The sequence below is a fragment of the Urocitellus parryii genome, chromosome 10 (assembly GCF_045843805.1).
Source record: "Urocitellus parryii isolate mUroPar1 chromosome 10, mUroPar1.hap1, whole genome shotgun sequence".
Taxonomy (NCBI): domain Eukaryota; kingdom Metazoa; phylum Chordata; class Mammalia; order Rodentia; family Sciuridae; genus Urocitellus; species Urocitellus parryii.
Genome location: NC_135540.1, coordinates 25774715 through 25790845, shown reverse-complemented (window position 1 = coordinate 25790845; position 16131 = coordinate 25774715). Strand labels below are relative to the sequence as shown.

Genomic DNA, 16131 nt, shown 5'->3' with positions numbered 1-16131 from the left:
AGCAGCCGCTCCCAGCAGCCGTGGAGACTTTTTGAAGCCAGTCCAAATGTTATGGATGTGTGTTTTCCCATGTGTCTGCAGGACAAAGGAAAATCAATGTATAGGGTTTCTAGATGTCTAACAGTATCGAACCGTGACAGGGTCTGGCAGGACGTTAGGCTCTCAAAAGTCAGTCGGTTGTTTTACCAATTGTAGAAGAAAACATTTATTCCCCACAAAATGCTGGGAACTGTGACTAAAAGTATCAGTCCTTTGAGGCTTGAGGATGCATCTAACGGGGCCAGTAGAGAATCTGACACCATTGAGATCTGCTTAGGGATTTTCCATCCTTTTCAAAGCTACTTGGGGCTTTGTGGTTTTCTTTGTTATGGCAACGTTAAAGTGATACAGCATCAGTGAGCAGAGCACTTTGTCACCGTTGTCTTGTCTGTTAGGGAGAAGTGGAAAGTTTTGCGACTGTGGCTCTCAGGGAGTAAGGTATATGTCCCCGTCATCTTTTGGAGCAGCAAAATCTGTAGAAACTGGACTTTTGCTTTTATATATGACCTATAATAACTATAGGAGGTGGTACGGTATGGCTGTGCATATTTATATCTTTTAAGAACAGCACCTAGAGGTTTATAGTAGGGTCGGCAATCAAACGTCTACTGAGTGATCGTTTCTCTTTACCGTCCGTAAGTTAGCTCCCTTGAGAGACATCCAGGGTGCCTCACGAGAAAGCTCTTTTACTACCAATAAAGATCAGGCCCCATCAGTTTCTTGCCAGTACCTTAGGCGGACTTGATCCCTGCCTCCTCCAGGCTGCCCTGCGCCTTAGTCATCCATCCATGGCGGTTCCGTCGCTGCGCTTCAGTTGTTCATTAGCGAATCTCCTTGAGCGTCTCAAGGCAAGCACTGTGCCCACCTTCCTGTCGCTGAGCACAGAGGAGCACGTCAGCAGACCTAATGCCAGGTCTTTGGCTGAAGCCGTCCGTCAGCTTCCCATAGAGCTCCTCTTACCTGAGCCTCCTACGGCTCCTGTTCTTCCTGAAGTTAGGTGGCGGTCCCCAGTTTTAGTCTTACACTCCTCCCCTCATCTTCACACTTGAGTTTCCAGCCCACTTGGAGTAAATGCTGAATTCCAGATCTGCATTTTACTGCTCTTTGCCAACCGTGTGGGGGCTGGGAAGGACATCGTTACCTCTCAGAGAGAGGCTTTGACCAGCTGGAGAGGCAGCCCTCGGAGAGTGGTGATGTGCCGAGGTTGCTTGGCCATTTCCTTGCTGAGACTTGAGTTCAGAGAAGAAGCCACCCGATACTGCAGAGGAATCCTTTTGTAGATCAGCCTTCTCCACAAGAGAAGAGAAAGGCCCTTTTGGAACCTCCTCTCAGGAGCACAGCTCTTTCTTTCTGAGGCCCTGGGTGAAAGTGTGTGTCCTCTTGAGGATATCTCTAGGATCCTCACACTTGGCCCCGATGGGTGTGTTCTGGGGACAGCAGCTGCCTCAACTCCCTGAGCCTCAGTTCCGTGAGGGCAGGGGCGTCTCATACTCCCGTTTGTGCCCCCCGTCTTCATTCATGAGTCCTTCAAGGGACCAAAACCTGGTGTCAGCCTTCAGTAAGGTCTTTCCTTAGTGCTGCAAACGAGTAAGTCTGCATTTTAATAGTTTAAGGGCCTGTCAAGAGAAACCTACCTATAATTATTTTGTTCAACACTTTATTAGCTTTGCCTAGGTGCAGGTACTGAGATAGGGACAAAGACTGTTTTTAAGATCCTTTTTGGCCTCCTTAGAGTTTATGTATGCATACATAATACAACAGCTACCAGCCCACAGGGCAGCTTGTGACAGAGCTAGATGGGGGCCCCGCGGAGGTGGCGACGACTCAGCGAGACCCGGAGCACCTCAGAAAGAGGTGGTTTGTTTTAGCTGTTTTTGAAAAGAATTATAATGTTTTGGTACCTCAAACACATGCTTATTTTGTAGCTTGCGGATAATGTATTAGGTGATTAGTCTTTTTTTAAAAAAAAAGTGAAAGGCCTAGTACCTGAAATTTCCACGATGAATGAGAACAGGAGCAGATAGGAACAGACAGAGAATGATTCAGACAAATTGTTTTCCCCAAATTAAGCAGCCTGAGCCCTTTATGACTTTGTAATCATTGGAAGCTGGGTTACTCATAACATTCCCGAAAATGATCTGTTCATGTTTTTCCCTGCCTCCATCAGAAACACAACAGATTGCTGAGAAGGGCAGATGCACAAATCTAATGAACCATCTTTCAATTTAAAGAGTGCCCAGGAGTATTCATTAAATAAATAGCAGTGGTGGAGGTGTGCTTTGCAGGGCCTCGGCTCCATGCTCCCTGCCTTTGGATTGCTTATTTAATTAAGCAGTGTGCGTATATCCCCCCATCCCCACACGACGTGCCTTCCCCACAAAAAAAATCTTCAGAATTTAACTCATCTTTAATTTATATTGTCATGTCCATGTGCAGCGTGCACTGAATTGCATGTCATTATCTTTGATTTTTGCACAAGTCTAATGGTGCACCTTAGTATTTGCCATGATGTCAGAGGCATGGTGGGTGCTCAGCAACTGGGAGGGACAGGAAATGAGCCGGGTATCGCTGCAGTACACAGGAAAATCCTGGGGGAAGGAGTCCTGATGAAGGGATCACTGTTTCCAAAGACCATGCACCTGAACCACCCTGGGACAACCCAGCAAATCATGGGTGACGTGTGTCATCAAACTCTGGGTGAGGAGTTCAGCCATCCCACTACCTGTGACCATACACAAATCACTTGGTCTGACTTTTGTGTTCTGAATTAGTTTCATTGGGACATTAAATCAAATCTACATTCTGGTTTTCTCTCCTACAACCTCATATGGCTCCCTCCCAGAAGAACTATTACTGGTTTTTCTTCTGCTCGCATAAATAAATACCTTGCCCGCCTAAGACTTCAGTCTATTTAACTAATGTCACTTCCCCATCTTATATCAAACTGTCTTGCTCTCTGACCTCATTTGTAAAGATTAAGGAATAGAAATATGGAAGCTGACAGTTCACAATAGCTAAGCTCTGAAACCAGCCTAGATAGCATTCAACAGATGAATGGATAAAGAAAATGTGGTACGTATACACAGTGGAATATTACTCAGCCATAAAGAAGAATGAAATTATGGCATTTTCCAGTAAGTGGATGGATCTGGAGACTATCATGTTAAGTGAAATAAGCCCGGTCCCCCAAAACCAAAGGCTAAATGTTCTCTCTGATGTGCAGATGCTCACACACAAATAAGGAGGGAGGTGTGGGAGAATAGAAGTTCATTGGATTAGACAAAGGGGAATGAAGGGAAGGGAGAAGAGATGGAAACAGGAAAGACAGTAGAATGAATCAGACATCATTTTCCTCTGATCATATATGAATACACAACCAGGGTAACTCCATATCCTGTACAACCACAAGAATGGGAAATTATATTCCATGTATGTAGGATACGTCAAAATACACTCCACTACATGTATATCTAAAAAGAACCAATAAAAAATAATTTAAAAAAGAAAGAAATGTGGAAGCTGAGATTCAGGTATTTGGATTCTGAAGAATGAGATTCTTCTCACATAACCAGTCCTCCTCTGAGTATATCCAAGAGTAGGTATCAGAATGGTCAGGGTTGTAATCACGTGCATTTTTCTTGGCAAAATCATTCCTGGCTGATGTCCATGAAGCAGCTCTTGTAAACTTCTGTCTTCTTTCCCTCAGGGAATGCAAAGGAACCATAACATTTGTCTGAGTCACACATTTGAAAGTCTGCTTGCAGGAGCATGCTCCAGGGTCCCCGGTGTGCCCCTTTCCAGTGTGTCCTTAGGCAGGCATAGGGGAGGAAATGCAGCCTCTTTGGGCAGGTAACTTTCCCCGCCCACAGTCACACCAGGCTGACCAGAGGGATCAGGCTCTTTGTTTCTGAGCCCTCCTGTCTGTTTGCACACTGATGTGCTCCCGGGCCAAGTAGAAATAAAGTTTCGGGGTAATGGCTGTTTTGGATCACTTTTGTTTCATTAGTAAAGAAAATAAGTAATAAAAAAAACGAGGTCAGAGAGCAAGGCAGTTTGATAAAAGTCGGGAAGTGACATTAGTTAATTCTCTTACTGTTAATGCTCTGTACCATGTTCGTTTCCCAAGGCACGGAGACTGTGGGTTCCTTGAAGATTCTGACCACTCCTGTTGGTTTTTAAATGTCAGACTGCCCTATAAATAAACATCAAGTGCTGTCTGCTAAATTTAGTGAAAATCGGTCAACTCCCATGAAAAGCAGAAATGATGTCAATTTTCCAAGTGGAAAAATTAAGTCAGAAGAGAAGCAGTGTAAGCTGTTCTCGGCAGCTTTATGTATTTTGTTTCTTAAACAAAATGGCTCCTTCTGTCTGTTTCATCAAGAAGTGTGTCCACCTGGGACATAAGGTGTGGGGCTTGCAGGATGGTCTTGCCTGATGCCTCGTATCATTCAGCCTGGCACATAGTAGGCACCTGGTAAGGTCCAGGTGTGTGCTGTCACGGAACTGGCTGCGTGTGAAGTCAGTAGCTAGAAAGATGTGGCCTCATCTTGCTCAGCAGGTTTCATGGAGGAAGTATAGACGGAGCAGCCCAGGTTGCTTTCTTAAGGCCTACCCTTCACCTGTCCCTCTTATCACATAAGCCTTCAGCGTGGCTGTGTCGTTTTGGTGCTTTCTGAGTAGCCCCACAGGGAGAGGGTTAAAATACTGACAAAGGGACAGATATTCTTGATTGCAGCTCTAACCTCTGAAATTTAGGAGTTGGGAGGCTCTGCAAAGGTCAACAGAGCCAGTCCCCTCCTCAGCTGAAACGGGAGGATGACTTGCTTACCCCAAAGATACGCCAGTCTCCGTCAAATCTAAAAAAAACTAAATACAGTCAAGCAGACTCCCAAGAATATTCTGCCAGAGAGAGGAGATGAATACCAGCAGCACACAGACATGATGGATGGAGAGTTGTCCACCAGAGGCAGAATTTTAGAAAAATCCAGCCTGGCTCCAAAGGACAATGTGATTACAAACCCAAGATAGGTAACCTGGGCTGCCGTGTGTGTGTGTGTGTGTGTGTGTGTGTGTGTGTGTGTGTGTCTTTATATGCAGCCTCAAGATGCATCATCTTATTTGAACAACTTGATTTTCTCCAGCTGGTTCTTTCCCTTTTGCAAGTCATAATGCTTTGTTTCTGACATCATAGAAAAGGTTAAGGTGTCTCCAAGGGACAAAGAAACAGAAAAGCTATCATGACCACAGTTGGTTATCAAATGGATTGTTTTTCAAGACTTTTACTTTAAGTCTCAAATAAGCTAGAAACAGCCTGGTTTGCTTTTGGATGAATTGCCCATGAAGCAATTGCCACGATAAATACCTGCATATCCCTTATGTAGTACTGCTTTAAAGCTAGTGGTTTACAGTAGCATCTGAAGCCATGTTGACTGATTTTAGACTACCCAGACTCACCAAGGTGCAAAGCAGTCACCTTCTAACTGCCGTTGAAGGAAAATCCATTTGGTCAACATTGCTGTGGCCATATTTTAGCTCCATGCAATTTTCAAAATTGATTTTATTCTTCATTTTATAAATTGCATCTGGAGCTTGCCAGCTTGAGGACGCGTTTGTAGTTACTCTCTGTACTAGAAAACTTACCAAAATTTTGTTGGGTAAGTTGAATAAGTTGGTAAAGTTGAATAAAAAGAGGCATCTTCTGATTCTACCCCTGCAAAAACAGGCCTCCATTTCTTCCAAATTCAAGTGACAGGGGCTTTCAGAGGTGAGGATTCTCTGTGCTCTGTGCTATCGACCCCCTCAGCAACCCGCCTGTTGTGGTCAAAGCAGAGGGGGCAGTGAAGTCCTGAGCCCCCCACCTTGGAGACCTGCAGGCAGTTCTGTCCCCAACCCATCCTGAAGCAGCATTTCTTAGTTATGGAATAATTTCTGATTCAGGACAAATAAAATATGCCACTTGAGGCTTCAGGCAGATCTTGAAGGAGATACGCATATCTACGTGGCCGGCGAGCTCCTTGCCAATTTTAATCTGCAGTCAGAAAGCTCCTGTTGAGCAACCCGAGTCCTCCCCCCCTGACTTGCTTACCCCAGATGACAGTGGTGGCTTTAGGCTCCTTGAAATGTGACTACAGTCAGAATTGCTTGTCTGACAGCGTACTTCGAGGGTCCCATTCTTGCAGATGCAGTCTCGTAACTGTGCTGAGCTGCTGCCAGCCCTCACTGCTTTAATTTTTTGTATTGTGATTAGGCAGGAGAAATGCCTATTCCCAAATGGGCCTCCCTTTGACTTCTCTCCTAGAGCAAGTACCTCCCAAAGTGTAAATTCATTTCCACGTTGGCCTGAGTGTTCCCTGCACAGACTGGTGCACTGGGTTGACTCAGGATTTGTGTACAACTCGGTTTTGCCAGAAACATGGCACAGGTGAAATTGTTGAGAGCTCTGCTCAGAGTGTAGGGTCTCCAGAGCTCCGGGGGAGAACATGGCCCAGGGCTGGGAGTCACAGGGACCAAAATAGGACTATCCACCTCTAGTCGTGTGTCCTTGGGATGGCCCAGAGAGCATGCCTTTGGTGTGGGTAGGTCTGTTCAGAGCTTCTGCAGATTCTTGTAGTTTAAAAGTTGGAACACTGGTTCAGGATTCTTTGAGCTTTCTCCTGAGGGGGGACTGCCATGTGAGAATGCTGCTTTCGAGGCAGCCTCGTGCCAGTTAACTCCCTTTGTTTTCCCCGCTGGAAAGGCCCGTCTCAGGGGTTATTCTGCTCCCAGGAACCCTCACTGGAAGATTATCACCGCCCCTGGAAAGGCTCATTCACATCACAGACCAGAGCCATTGCCACCCCCCTCACCACCCCCAAAATAATTCCAGTCCTTCATCTCCTACAACTTCAAACTTCAGACCTAGAACTATTGCTTTCTCGGCCCTTTTTACTTCATTTCCATCCCCAACTAGCAGTTGGTGTTATTTTCACCACCATGTTTTACAGAGTTGGGGGGTTTGAGTTTAGTTTTTCTTATCTTGTAAGAAAAGCCAAATTCACAGGAATAAGGAGGGAAGGACAGAGCCCCCATGGATGTGTAGATGACAGGCCCCCGACTGTCTTTACAATTGCTCAGCAGCTACTCAAGCCCTCAACCCCTGCCACACAGGGACTGGATGTAATTCCCGTTTGTGGCTCCACAAAATGCCACCTTATGACACATGAGAGCCTCACCCAATTAAAACCACCAGCCTTCAGTCTGCAGAGGCAAAACGTCCTGGACAGCCAGCCCCGCTCACCACAGGGGTGACCTGCCCATTTAGGTACAAGCCTACCACCTGGATTACCCTTATTAGAGGAACCAGAGTGCAGTAGATAAAAGAGAGTATGCTTCACATCCGAATTCATGAGAAATCCGGGGATGTGTCTCATTGGGTCAGAAGGTACTTGAGAACTGAGCAGTGTCTAATTTCTCTGGTGCAGTGGCATGGGGGACCTCTGGCCACCTTCCTGTCCCATGGAACCCTAGTGGCAGGGGCTGTAGGTTTGCCACTGTCTTCCTCCTTAGTATAGGAACTGGAGTGTGTCGTGCCAGGTGGCCTTGGTGTACCTTGGCAAAGGCAAACAGTGAGTTTACCATTTTCTCTTTCCAATTTCTAGGCTAATTGCTGGGGGCCTCTGAAGCATCTTTCATAGGTTAATAACCTTTGAACATCTGGCAGATATCAAAATAACGGAAGGGTGGGGAAGCGCTCTCTTTTGATGAGCTCATTGCCTCTCATCAAGCCTCGCGCTGATAGCGGCTCAGTCTCAGTCCCCAGGAAGGCATCGACTGTGTCCTCTTTGCTCAAAGGCAGTGTCACACAAGAACACAAACTGCAGAGGTTCAGATTCCTGGCTCTGCTGCTGTCTTGCTGTGTGGCCTCAAGTACATTAGTGCTTCGGTGTCCTCATGTGCAGGAGAGTCCTGATAATCCTCAGCTCACAGGTTGTTGGAACTCACTTACAGGACAGGCCCCTACAATTGTTATCATTGTAACCTTCACCACCGGCAGCCGTCATACGCAGCTGCCCACAGGGCTGACTACCAGGTGTCTAATAGGTACAGTAGTCTCCCCTTACCTGTGCTTTCAAGTTTTCAGGTAGCCACAGTCAACCATGGTTCAAAAGTAATTAAATGGAAAATTCCAGAAATAATTTGTATGTTATAAAAAACTTTTCACTACAGGGCTTGAGTTTTGGCTCAGTAGTAGAGCACTTGCCTTGCATGTATGAGTCACTGGATTCAATTCTCAGCTCTGGGTTTGATTCTCAGCACTGCATATAAATTAATAAAAAAATAAAGGTCCATTGACAACTAAAAACAATTTTTTTAAACTTTCATTACAGTATATTATTATAATAGTTTAATTTTATTATTAGTTATTGTTAGTCTTACTGGACCTAATTTATCAATTAGAACTTGTATCACAAATATTTATATGTGGGAGAATACAGGGCTTATTTAGTACCGACCAGGGTTCAGGAATCCACTGGGGAACATGGGACATATCCCCCCCATGGAGAAGGGAGCGCTATATTTAGTAAATGCCCTCGAGACCTTGATCAGCCAGCATCTCTAATCTAGGGTCCCTCGTAGGTGCCAAGACACTCCCTGTCACATAACCAGCTGTTTCTTCACTAGTATTTTCTGGGCTTCTTTTTATTCTCTGAACCTGCCCCTGGGCAGCTGTCTCTATCCGGTTTCATTCTACTTATAAATATAGTCCAGCCTCATTTCTGGACTGTTATCGGGTTCACAGGGTGTGTGACTTAGGATAAGAATTGCAGTTGAGAAATCAGCCTTCATCCTATTCCAACTGGACAGTCATCTAACACTTTGTTGTCTCTGAAGGTAGAATACAAAGGACAACTTGGGGACAGATTGCTTCCCCTATGCAAGGGTAAACTGAGGCTCATTCCGAGAGCAAGCAGCAAAAGTGAGGTGATCTTCCACTTTGCCTCACCCCCGCATTGACCAGCGGACAGGTCCATTAGTAGGTGAGGGCTCCTGTTATCGTCTGAGAGGTTCACCTGACATTGACTCTGGATGTCATTAAATGCGTCGGGAAATTTGATTGAAATGTGAAAAAGATGCTTCCAGTCACAGAGCTCAACACTACCTGGTATTATACATAAGACAAGACCGATTGTCCCTGCTGCACTTCAGCAACCTCTGAGGAACAACTGGAGTCATGTGAACCAGGAGATTGACTCACTGGGTGGCTGAAGTTTCAGTTCTGTCCTGTGTAGGACAGATGAGGCTTATGGCTTCAGGGAAGGACACTGAAGGTCCTCTAGTGCAGTGACCTGTCTGCATTGCTCTTAATATGATTTTTATGTAAGGGAATTACCAGTCTGCTGTTTTTCAGAGAAAACCAGATGGTTGCACTGCCATGTTCACCAGGGACTTCGGAGATCTGTGCCAGGCTTATTAGCATTTGCCAGTCTCATCGAAGAACTAACACTAGGAAACCAGAATGCATGTGCATTTTTCCCTGGAAAGCGGACTTGGGCTCTGAAGAGCCAAAGCCAGCAGCCCGTGCGCAACTTTTATTGATCCATCATTCTCTGGACAGCTGCAGCACAGCGCAGCCTCCGACAGCCCCACTCCCTGTAGCAGATTTTCACGTCCACTTTAAATTGAGCACTGAAACCGCGTATCCCCCAGTGAAGTACAGTTCCAACTCGGAGAGGCTTCATCACAGCACTGACATGAAAAGACAAACAGAAATCTGACTTGCCATGTTATCCATCCAATAAAAAAACCACCCAAGGGTAGAGGAGTAGATATTCATCACGCCCAGCCGCTCAGCCAAGCCTGCAAGCTCGAGCGCAATATTTCTAGGTGGATTTCGGGAACCTTTCCTTAGCAAAGCAGAGTTCTCCTCCTAACGGCTCATTTCGCCAGCGGGCCTGCCTGTCTGGGTTCGAACAGAGAACTCTGCCCATTTGATTGGGGCCGGAAAGCAGTTTTCTCTCTCCCCAGTGATTTGCACACCGTGGCAGAAGTTTGACTGTTTCCCGGAAGCTGAGCTGCACTTCCTCTTCATGTTGCCTGAATTCGCCTTCATCTGCAGTCAAGCCTGGGCTGCCGAGGTAGCCTTTGCCCTGCTTTAGCATGAGCAGAATAATAGCTATTGGCTCGAAAGGAGATTCAAGAGACGATTATGGGATTATTCAGCAGGGCCCGTCACCAGAGAATTTATCTGGTACAAAGGGCGCATACATTTTATTTTTATTATGGAATTTCTATTTCAGCACTTGTGCCTGTGTGTATATATTGTAGTTTCTAGTATAACTAAACTTTGAGAGCACTTGTTAGTATTTCTTGTTTCTTCCCAGTATCTTATTTTTCCAGAAAGTTCCTTGCTTAATGATGGGTTCCCTGAAAGGGGAGGAAGTGGAAGCTTTAGCTGCAGTATGAATGTTAAAAAAAAAAAATATTTTAAGGAAAGTATAGTTTGATTTGGATTTTAGCAGGTAAGGGAAATCTGTTACTTAAAATGTGTACCCTTTTGCATTTGGAAATTTCAGCCTCCACCACATGAGTCGAGCATGTTTTTATTTTTTATTTTAGGGGCAGTCTTAGCCAAATTTCTGAGTTGTGCCAAATCACTGAGCTGGTGGCCATTAGTATGAAACCTGATGAGTGCCCAGTCACTCTCATGCATAACTGTGGCAATTCCACTATTTAAAGGTGAATGTAGGACATCTAAGAATGAGTGTGACATGGTGACAGCAGACCCTGATTCCATCCAAGCAGCTACAGTGGCCCAGCGTTGACTTGGCTCTGTGTTAGAACAGCATGGCCCTAACTCATGCAGCTACCGTCCAGAGGGGACTACGGTAAAGTCTTCATGAAGCAGCTCTCCATGTTCATTCAATCCTCTGGTGACTTCAAGGAGCACCATGAGAGGCAGGGCCAGCGAGCCTCGCCTGCTCACAGGGCCTGGGAGCCGGCAGCTTCCTCCACTGGTTCTGCGTCTGGCCTGACTGGGTCATGTGCTCTTTCCTTCTTGATCTGCTCCATTTCCTACCTTCTTTTCTAGCAATCACTAAGACTCCTGACAGGAGACAGGCCTAGAGAGGAAAAACGGCATTAAACATGTGGGCCCAGTTTGCAGCTCAAGGCTAGAGGCCACTGGGTACATGAGTGATGTGAAAGGACAGAAGAGTGTGTCCTAGTGTGTCCTTTACTGTCCTCTAGGCTCTTAAAACACACACGATCGTTCCTTCAAGAAAATGCTGTCCGAATGCAGAGTGGCAGTAGTAGAAGTAGAATTCTTGCCGTTTACTGAAAACGATCAGAATTTTCTGGTGACATCTCAGCATTGAGCAAAGAAAAAGTGAATGTCAGATTTGCCTTAGAATGCTGATCTTTCATTTTGGGAAAGGCTTTATATATATATATATATTTTTTTTTTTTAACAGAGTGAAGTTGGCCTACTGGAGTTCTTCCAAAATGTGATAAAAGAAACTAGGGCAGAGCCAAAAAAGGTGGCTAGCTGGGTCCTCAACACTTTCCTGGGCTATTTAAAGCAACAGAACCTGACCGTCAGTGAGAGGTGAGTGAGATCTGGGGATTTCTTTTCTTCCTTTATCATGAACTCTGTCTAAAAATAGTTGAAATAGGGCAGGGAGAGTTTTTCCTCTTCCTCTTCTCCCTCAGGCTCTCCTGAAAAGACAACAAACATGGCCTGTATATTCTGAATTCTAAAAATAGTCTCTCTCCCATCTGAAAATTCATCTATTTGTTCAGTTCTCCTGACTGTGCACCATGTCCTTTGTACTGTGCTAGGGACTGGGCTGGTGGCCTGCAGATGAAAGATGAGGAGTTTGCACACTTGCAGGGGATACAGACCTGTAAGAAAACAGTCACCTCAATGTGATCCTGTTACTCCAGAGGCAAACGTGGGGTGCTGTGACTGCTAATAACAAGGCCCTGCGTGGGGGCTGCAGAATCATCCAGGGCTTCCCTCAGGTGACACTTGAGCCCAGCCCTGAAGAGCTAGTGGGAGTTGCTGGGTGGTGGGAGGGACAGAAGCACTGAGCCAAGAGAGCAGTAGCACCATGCTCAGAGGCAGTGGTCATGTACACTCAGAAACAAGACTACAGAGTGCCGAGGCAGTCAGGCAAGAACGGGGGCAAAGCTGGAGAGACAACCACAGGCCACCTGGGCCCTAGGGTTACAAACCCACTTGAGCCTCACATTGGGGGAGTGTGGTGTACATTAGTAAGCTCATCTGCTGTAACAAAACACTCCAGACTAGGTGGCTTAAAAATATTTGTTTCCCACAGTTCTGGAGGTTGGCAGGTCCAGATTAGGTGTTGTGGGTGGAGAGAGAAAACTCGGTCTCTTCTTACAAGGACAATAATTCCATCTTGGAGGCCTCACCTTCATGACCTCATCTAAAGCTAATCACCTCCCAGAGGTATACCTCCTAATACCATCACATCGGAAGATTAGGGTTTTTATATCTATATCTGTATGTATGTATGTATGTATGGGGGGAGAGGGCATAATCCAGCAGAGTAGAAGAACAGTCTAGAGGCAGAAAGACCAGTTGGAAACATCTAGGCCTGAGCCAGGGTGGAGATGGCCCAGCTAAAGTGAGGGGACTGAGCTGGAAGCAGTTCCCCCACACAGGGTCACACCTACATTCCTTGCTTGGCCACTTGAGGTAAAATGGATGACAGTCTTTCCCACTCTTGGTAGAGACAAGGAAAAGGAGTAAGTTCAGAGGGAAGGGCTAGAGGACACCATGATGCACGTAGACATGCCAAGTTTGAGCTGCCTGCAGGACGGACACCCCAGTGGGAGCCAGGAGTCGGCGTGTGTGTGGATCATGGCTGATGCGACGTCTGAGAGGGATAAATTTGTGAGTGCTCACTTCTTCACTATTCAGCACATGTTTGCTGGACTCTGTCTTGTGCACAGTCCCCAGGCAGATGCGGGCCCTGGCCTCGGAGAGCTGACAGTTCAGGACCTGGCGACCAGGAAGCAGCAGGCGGTGCTCTGCGAGGGCAGGGAGATCCCGGCTCCGCCGAGACCCGAGTGAAGGGTAGCGGGGGAGCCGCGGGTAAGAGTTCTGGTCGTGGGGACCAGCACGTGTGAGCATCGTGAGGCGAGTCTGGGTTGCTCCCCAGGAGAGGTGGTTAGTGCAGGGGAGGTGGACGAGCACTTACAGCACATAAATGGGCAGAGGACAGCCACCAGGGAGGCTGCGGCATGCTGGGGCGGCCGAGGAGGGAACCTGAGGCTCTGCGGCCTTTGACTGAGAAGAAGGGCCCAAGGGAAAGGAAACTGAGACAGATGGCAGAGAAGTAGAAGGAAAACCAGGGAGAGTTGGTGAGCTGCCCATTTCAAGAAGGAGAAATCTAAGCGTCAGGTTTGAACCCAGGGAGTACAGGAGAGTTCCTTAGGCAGGGCCCTGGGGAGGTGGCGCGCAGGCCAGGAGGGTGACGACACCTCAGGGGCATCCCAGGGCCATGGAGAAGGAGAAGGAAGACAGACTCACGTGGATACGTGATTCCGCAAAGTCATCTGGGCACAGAGGCTGGCCGCACAGGCCATGTGCAGTCTCCTGCTGTCGGTTACATGCCCACGTAGTGGGGTCAGTCACCTCCTGACCCTGCTCCTTGCCAGCCTGACATGGATGAGTTCGCTCTGCCCCTGTGTGTCGTTCTGTGAAATCAACTCTGATGGGGCCTGCCTCGGAGGATTTTGTGAGGAGAGTGCAGCCTCTGGCCTCAGTTGCCTTACTTTCTTCGCCTTGTTGACGACAGTCTGCTGAACTCCATGGCACCCGTGGTCTTTCATCCCCATCCTCCCAGGTGTGACCTCTCCACTCAGAAATGCCACTCTACCCTGACAGTACTGTGGCCACTCAGGCAAGGCAGGATCCATCCAGAATTTATGGAGGAGACACAGCCGTACCAGAGCCTTAAAGGACGGGTAGGGTTTGATGAGCCGGGGGCCCGAGTGGTGCCTGTGGGAGCCAAGGTGTGGGAATGGCAGGGAACTAGCACGAGCAGAACTGAGAAGAGCAGAGGACAGAAGACAGCCAAAAAGAGAGAGAGAGAGAGAGAGAGAGAGAGAGTGTGTGTGTGTGTGTGTGTGTGTGTGTAGATATACAGGCCCCAGCCCAGTCCCACCCCAAGTCACTGTCGTTCTCCTGAAGAGGCCTAGACTTCTGTGTTTGAAATCTAGGCACAGTAGGTCACTTCCTGTTTCACATCTACACAGCAAGATGGGACAGAGAGGAGGGAGACTCACACTGTCCTGAGAACCCAGGAAGGCCCCTGGCAGGCGAGGGGCTTGCGTGTACAGAGCAGGTATAAATCCCTCGGCTCTGGAGTCCTGGCTGCCATATTGGGTGTAACTCCTGGAGCTGCTGAATTTTAGTCTGGGAGAAAACTTTGGTAGCAGATTAGGAAACAGAGGCCCTAAGAGATAAGGTGACTTCCCTTGGATACATGCCACTCTCCTCACTTTTGCATCAGTTTCTTTATATGTCAGTCTGCTGAACAACCAGTGGCTTCTAAAGGAACTGGAGGATGAATTGTTGAGTAATTTGTTGGGTAATTTGGAGCCCTGGTTCTGTCTAAATAAACATCACAGTCATTCAAACCATGTGAGGAGGAGCTGGAACCAGTGGTAGCCGCTCTGTTTCTGCACAGTTCAAATAACCTTTAGCCGACTGGGTCTGTCTTCTGTTGTTAATGGCACCATACCACAGACTTGGCTCATGGTTCTGGTCCAAGATTAAGTGGCTGCATCGGTGATGGCCTTACTGGCAGATCCCGAAGCCATGTAGGATACCACATGGCAACAGACAGAGCACAAGAAACATCAGACCTATTAATCCATCAGGAAAGCAGAGCCCTGACCACCTCTGAAAGGTCCTGCCTGTCCCTCCCCTTAGTATCCCTGGATAGACATTAAATTTCAACCCAAGTTTCAGAAGGGACAGTTCATATTCAAACCACAGACACAGAATGTACCAACCTAACCCTGGAGCAAACATTAATTAATGAACAGCCTTGGCCACTAGGACTTATGTTACCAAAACTTAGAGGGGCAGTAGCTAGCTACTATGTCCTACTGACACCCCATCAGGGAACATTCTAGCAATCAAATTTATAGATGCTGATTGTGCAAATTTGCTTTCTTCATATCAAAAGACTGGCATGTAAAGAATCCAGTCTTCTCTGAACTTTCTGATTGTTTTTCAGTATGTTACTTTGGGAGGTTATTTAAATTAATAAGAAATTTCGAATTGTTAATAGGTTTGCTTTAGTTAAGAAAGTGGAACCGGGACTGGGGCTGTGGCTTAGGGGTAGGGCAATAGCCTACCATCTGTGAGGAACTGGGCTCGATCCTCAGCACCACATAAAAATTAAAAATAAAGATATGTGTCCATCTATAACTAAAAAGCAAATATTAAAAAAAGAAAATAGAACTATAGTTAAGAAAATGGAAATTGCATATTGCCTAAGTATTCTGTAGAAAAATCAGGCCAGTGCAGCTGTCTGGCTGTCCAGGTCAGGGGAGTGTCCCAAACTTCAGGTCTAAGTGGGCATGAGTCCTAAGCACTGGGAAAGCAGGGAGGCTTTTGAGCCGAGTAGGGAGTGGTGATGCCAGGAGGTTTAGTCCAGCAGCGTCATGTGGGATGGCTTCCAAGAATGGGCCACAGCCACTGGAAGCATGTTAGATCATTGGGGCTACTGTCACAACACTGTCAAAAATGACAGTTTTGGGAATGCAGGAGGAGGCACGGCTGTAGTTAATGTTTTGAAGGATCACTGGGACTTGTCAGTATTGGGCTAAACTTTCAGGGAGTGGGCAGTGAGCTAAGCAAAAATGGCATGACCATCTGCACCAGGTAACCAGAGGCATGGCACTGCCATCATTTGAGACCCAGAGGGTGCTGGTCAGCGGGAGGCTAAGTATAGCTTGGCAGGCTGGCTGGCGAGTCTGTTTTCACGCAGCCTGTGAATAAGAGTGGATTTTTTACCTTCTTTAAAAAGCGGGTAGGGCTGGGGTGAGGCTCCATGGTGCATGTGTATTTAG

General features: G+C 47.0%; 1 protein-coding gene across 1 annotated transcript in view; it reads left to right on the top strand.

Moving 5' to 3' along the window:
* The window catches only part of Gatb (glutamyl-tRNA amidotransferase subunit B), a 78686-nt gene that overhangs the window by 46519 nt on the left and 16036 nt on the right, over positions 1-16131 (top strand). The window contains exon 10 of the mRNA XM_026384756.2: positions 11490-11623. Coding sequence (XP_026240541.2) covers positions 11490-11623 — 134 coding nt within the window. The remainder of the gene's footprint in view (positions 1-11489; positions 11624-16131) is intronic.